Source organism: Ambystoma mexicanum, chromosome 6q, assembly GCF_040938575.1.
Source record: "Ambystoma mexicanum isolate Mex_15411 chromosome 6q, UKY_AmexF1_1, whole genome shotgun sequence".
In the NCBI taxonomy this organism is placed as follows: domain Eukaryota; kingdom Metazoa; phylum Chordata; class Amphibia; order Caudata; family Ambystomatidae; genus Ambystoma; species Ambystoma mexicanum.
This window is the reverse complement of record NC_090937.1, coordinates 910027600-910033410: the sequence shown is the minus strand read 5'-3', so window position 1 is coordinate 910033410 and position 5811 is coordinate 910027600. Positions and strand designations below refer to the sequence as shown.

Genomic DNA, 5811 nt, shown 5'->3' with positions numbered 1-5811 from the left:
CCACGTGTGTTCCTCCGATATTGACCAGAGTCGGGTCCCTCAGGGGGGCTGCCTTTCCCGCCCTCCCACCCCCCTCACCTCAGGACCTGAGTGATAGCGTCTGAATATCGTTATCACACCCCTCAGCCGTAATCTCCTTCAAGGTGAGTGGAGGCTGCACACGGTATTGAGAGGAGGGTCACGTGATTTGTTTGACTGTGCCGGGTTCACACATACCCCTCGGTAAGGCACGCTACATTGCCAAGCAATGGCCAAACTCTCGCATTAATCTCCACCCGATTCAACACGGCAGAGCTGTGCACTTCTCGTGTTTCATTTCTATTCTGTTTAAGGCTGGACTCGCAGCCCTGGGGGGAGGAGCCCCGCAATTAGCATCTCACACATCAAAGGCCTCTGCCTTTGGCCTCCCGCGGCCGCGCCCCTCCCGGGCCCTGAGTGGCCGGGCCCGGCTCTGACGACATATATTAACCCCTCGGGCCCTGAACATGTAGCCGTACATGGAGGAAGGGGCTCGGCAGTTTGGGCCAGTGCTAAGTCTCCACCGCTGCCTGCACGGCGCCCTATGCTTGGAACGGAAAGCACCCCAAAAATAATAATATTAATGATGACAATGACACACACGTTCAAAGGAAGGCTTCTCGCGTGTCTGTGATCCTCGAGGGTTTTGCTGCGGGTGGAAGAGTGCCGGGCCAGAAGTAGCAGGGATGGACGAGTGACCCCCCCACGACCCTTCTCGAAAAAGCTACACTTGGTTGCAGCTCCATGCAAGGGACTGCGGACCAGAGGGGGGCTATGGACCAAGGGGGATTTGAGTGAACTCCAACACAGGCCAGGACTTCAAGAAGAGTCGTCCACCAGCACCAAGTGTCCAGTTCCGGCGCATCAGGAGGCGGCCGCCGAGCGCTGGGCTCGGCCTCTCTCCCTCACACTGCGCGTCCGGGGGCGCGCTGGGCTCCCAGGCGCGACGGTGGTGGTGCCGGGGAGGCCGGAGGTCGACATTCTCGCCCCCCGGGGAGCAACGGGGAGCGTCCTATGGGGAACTGGACACAACTCTGAGGACAGCGGAGGGGGATCCGCGCAGGGGCGGCCCCTGGGAGGCCCCGGACATGAGCTTGGTGGGGGGCTTCCCTCACCACCACCCTGGGGTGCACCACCACCACGAGGGTTACCCCTTCTCGGCCGCAGCGGCGACGGGCCGCTGCCATGAAGACAGCCCCTACTTCCACGGCTGGCTCATCGGCCACCCCGAGCTCTCTCCACCGGACTACGGCCCGGGAGCCCCCTACAGTCCGGAATACGGCGGCGGCGGGGGGCTGGAGCTGTGCGGGCCCGGGGGAGCTCCGGGCGGGGGCGCGGGAGCGCTGCTGAGCACTCGGCCGGTGAAGCGCAGGGGCACGGCCAACCGCAAGGAGCGGCGCCGCACGCAGAGCATCAACAGCGCCTTCGCGGAGCTGCGCGAGTGCATCCCCAACGTGCCCGCCGACACCAAGCTCTCCAAGATCAAGACGCTGCGCCTAGCCACCAGCTACATCGCCTACCTCATGGACCTGCTGGCCAAGGACGAGCAGAGCGAGGCCGAGGCCTTCCGCGCCGACCTCAAGCAGCGCGGCGGCGGCGGCGCAGAGTGCAAGGAGGACAAGCGCAAGAAAGAGCTGGTGAGCGGGGCCGGGGAAAGAGGGGGGGGGGATCCCAGGGCAGCCGCCGCAGGGCCTGGGGGTCTGGGAGGCCCTGTGCAAGGGAGGGCGCTCAACCGCATGTTTGGGCCGCGTCACAGTCACGTTATCGCAGCCTCGCAAACTGGGCCTTCGTTTACATATACTCATGTAATGTAGAATCGCACGCGCAAGTGCTGATAACTTTACTTGGATGGAATAAATATAAAACTGTGACGCAATACGCCCATGACACTGTCACCTGAAGATGCCCGAGTCACGTGGAAAGCTTACGTATTCCTTTTTGGCACGCTGTGTCTATTGGGTCAATTGTACGTAGGCGTCTTTAACAGCGCACTAATAGAGCCATTCTTATCACTGGGGTGATCTATGATTAGATAGTGCCCGTGAATATATATGGATGCCTGGCGTAATGACGTGGCCTGCGCTGTCTCCCGCGGGCCTTTAGAGGTTGGAAGGTTTGCCAGAAATTCCGGAGAATGTATCGACTGCCAGTAGCTCCCCCCTTCTCCTTATTAGCAGAAAGCATATCCCCGTGCCCCCCTGGAGTGAAGGAGACGCGGGGTTGTAACTAGAATCTCAGACAGTGGCGAGGGTGAACCGTCCCCTGCAGCCGACCTGCTGATTATTAATATTATTGTTCGAAGGGGAAATGCGGCGCACAGGCGAATCTGCTCAGTGCGGGCTCCAGGCCTGGACACGTCGGTTAGTTTAAGGAAAAATCTCCTCGAGGAGCCGAAAGTGCGTCCATCTCCAGAAGAAAGCGTCCCCTCACGCTGGCCGCTGCCTCGCCACAGGCCTGTCGCTGACACCCTTTGCAAGAACGCACGAAATGGTGTTTGCAACCATTTTAATCATGTTATGGCTCTCAAGAAAATAGTTTTGCAACATAAGCGCCCTCTATTTTAAAGCGCATCGTTTCGTGTGGCGCTGAGCTCGTGGGGCCACCGTAAAGTACAATTCAACCTGGTTTTCACAATGTCCGCAATAAACGTGACTACGAACAAACAATGCTCACGTGGTCGATGTCAACCGCGACTGGATTTCCCCGTGCAGTCAGTCGAGGGAGCCCAGTCGTATGCACTTGACATATATTTTAATATACGACGTATATATTCTGGAATAAGCAAATAGAATTCGTGAAAATGCCATGATTCGCGTGGTTGTGCGTTTTTGTAACTTCTATCCAGGAACAATTCTATATACAATTTTAAAAATTCTGCAGTATCTCTGCATTTAATATAGTTTACAATTAAAAAAAAAAATTTGGTTCACGACATAAAATAAAGTCATGCATATTTAGAGATATTTAACGTAACGCGCGCGTGGCTGCATTCGGATCGCATGCCTGGCCCTCATTCCCACGCCTCGTGCCAACCGTCCCCCCAAAGCGTGTTGAGCATAGCCTCCAGTGCTACTATCAGTCGCAGCAGCGAGTCCGTGCAGCACGCGAAGAGGAGTGGGCCCCGCCCGTCCCTTTCTCCTCTTGAACTATTGCACTTTTACCGATACTTACAGTTTCATGGCACAAAGAGCGCAAGAGCGCCTGTCCATGCACACCCCGACTTGCTATATGCGGGCGTCGCCGCCGTGATTTTACTCTGATGCGCGGGTCGCGCGTTTCCCGTGAAAGGCCGCGGACATTAGGCGACGTAAAGAAAGGCCCATCGCAGCCGCGGCCTGTATTATCGCGGATAATGCCTGCGCCGCGTCTGGAGGGGCAGATATAATCCCCAGCTCCACGGCAGCCCTTCAGATGTGGCGATTGCCTCGGTTTAGAGGACAGCATTTACATAGCTTTCAGGTGAACTTGAGTATGAATCGCAATCACTCGTGTTGTCTTTCTCTCTCTCTGTGTATCCCCCTCCCCCTCTCTCTTTTTATATATATATATATATATATATATATTGCTGTTTCGCCTACAACTGTGGCCCTGTCTGTCTGCTAAAAAGGGGGGAATTGGCAAGTGCGTGTTGCTGAAGGCTGTAGTGCGGTGTGTGCGTGTATATATGTTACGTAGAGATACATAGATACATATCCGTGTTACGTGTTACGAATTCGTGCGTGTGTGTGTGCGCGATTATCCGCGTTGGTTGTGAACACATGTTTGGGTCTGCAGCAAATCAACATTCAATTGTGAGATATTGAGTTCTCTTTGCTTTTGTCTCCCTTCCCGCTCTCTTGCCAGAATGAACTCTTGAAAAGTACCGTCGGCAGCAACGACAAGAAGAGCAAGGGCAGGACTGGCTGGCCTCAGCACGTCTGGGCCTTGGAGCTCAAGCAGTGAGCGTGGCCGAGCACGCGAGTGAGTCCGAGGTAGCCCCCCCTGGGCGACAGTGTCCGAGGAGCCCCGGGGCTGGCAGAGGGAGCCCACGGGTCCGTACTGGGTCCACAGACCCCCTACGATGCTACAGGGTCCGGGGTGTCCCGGAACGGGTCAAGGTCACAGCAGCCCTCGGGCCTATACAGGGCCCGTGGGACCCCATACCGGCACACGGGCTCTGTGGCAGCCTGGGACTAGCCTGTGCCCCCCCTCCACCCTCAAGACTTTCAGTATTGTGAACCTCCCGCTTTATTTATATGCAGTGTCCGCAGACAAACCGAAGCCCCAGGAGGGCCCCCCAGTCCCCCATGGAGAGGAGGCCCGGGCAGGCAAGGAGCACTCCGCCTTTCAGTTCGGGAATGATACTCTCGCCCACCCCTCCCGCGGCACAGTTGCCCCCCCCGCCCCCCAGGCATTGTGAAGCGCACCTCCGGGGGCCGCACTGCCTCCTGCAGATGCATGGTCCTGGATTGTGGAACTGCACCGCCACGGGAGTGCTGTGCCAATGTTTACGTTGGTATGTTCGTGGTGTCGTCTGGCTGTTGTTTTTTTTTTGTTTTTTGTGGTCGGTCTGTCTTTGAAGGCGATCTATCTTGTGCACTTCCGTCTTAAAATGTGGCGTTTAATTAATATTTGAAGGTGTAAACGTTGTAAATGTTCAATAAACCACTGTGTGTTTTTACAAATGCATATGTTCGCTGGTGCTTCGAAGCCAACTTTTCAAATCCCCCACACAACTAGGCAGGAGGGAGCGGGCAGCCGAACTCTTGGCGGCAACCCCCAACACCCCCCCCCCCACGAGCTTCTCTGGTGTATAATGAGCAGTTGAAAGAATCTGAATCGATATAATGCAAAGGAGGTGCACAACTAGCACATGGCTCAGCGCGCGCAGAATATGCAGCACCACGCGACAGCAGCGGGGGCAAAAAAACAACAACAAAACAATCGCGACAGCCTAATGTTGCTCATGCTTGCTGTTTTAATAGACACCCTCCGGGGCGTGTTAAAAGGTACTATTATTTAGCTCGTGCAATTGGGCACGTGTGTATTTGTGTTTGATAATACACAGAAATCGTTCATAAAATGATGAAATGTAGCGCCAAGTGAGCGTGTTTCCATCCAGACGCTGTACATTGGGCTTCTCCTCAGTAACTTATGCACAGTCGGCAGCTGCACATACGCGACTCCACCTGCGCGCTACGGTGGGGAGAGCGGAGGGTCCCCCCTACAGTTGCTTTAATAATAGGAACATAATGTGTCAATGGTTTGCAGGAGAGGCTTGGACAGGCCTTGCTTAGATGTATGTGCATGCAGATGTCCGTGCTGCAAGCCATGCCAAGTGTGCACCGGGGCTGTCAATGGATGAATACTGCAATGGGCGGGTGCAGAGGTTGGATGAATCGGTGTGCGGATGGACAGACGGCGCAAAGAGACAGATGACCAACTAGATGCATGGGTGCAGGGATAGGCCTAGACAGATAGACAGACATATATAGATAGATAGAAATGTCCTAGGTGTAGCAGATAGAGATAGATGGGAGACATTCAGATGGATGGGCACAGGTGATCGATGTGTATATGCAGGGATAGATAAACGCATATATAGTTGTCCTGTCTTCTGTTAGGCGACTTGACTTTCTATTGTTGCTGGGTTCAGATTGGTTTTGAAGGCACGCGACCGTGCATCCCAGATAGACGGACACAGTGCCGCCCCCCCCCCCCCACCCCCCTGCAGCAGCGTGCACCGCCTATGTGTGACAACAGGAGCCTGACACCGTTTCTAGGCCCTCGTACAATGGGGAGGTTGCAGGGTTA

The 5811-nt window shown here is 55.4% G+C and overlaps 1 protein-coding gene across 1 annotated transcript; it reads left to right on the top strand.

Moving 5' to 3' along the window:
• The first annotated feature begins 474 nt into the window (after positions 1-474).
• HAND2 (heart and neural crest derivatives expressed 2) lies at positions 475-4686 on the top strand. Its single transcript, XM_069631422.1, has 2 exons — positions 475-1655; positions 3862-4686. The coding sequence occupies exons 1-2, from the start codon at positions 1107-1109 to the stop codon at positions 3958-3960; spliced, it is 648 nt and encodes a 215-aa protein (XP_069487523.1). The 5' UTR covers positions 475-1106; the 3' UTR covers positions 3961-4686.
• Positions 4687-5811: the final 1125 nt, after the last annotated feature.

What these genes read in the sequence shown, in the direction of transcription:
- HAND2 (XM_069631422.1), top strand. Translation starts at nt 1,107, where the DNA reads ATGAGCTTGGTGGGGGGCTTCCCTCACCACCACCCTGGGGTGCACCAC. An exon ending in ACAAGCGCAAGAAAGAGCTG is followed by an intron (nt 1,656 to 3,861) that starts GTGAGCGGGGCC and finishes CTCTCTTGCCAG; the next exon opens with AATGAACTCTTGAAAAGTAC.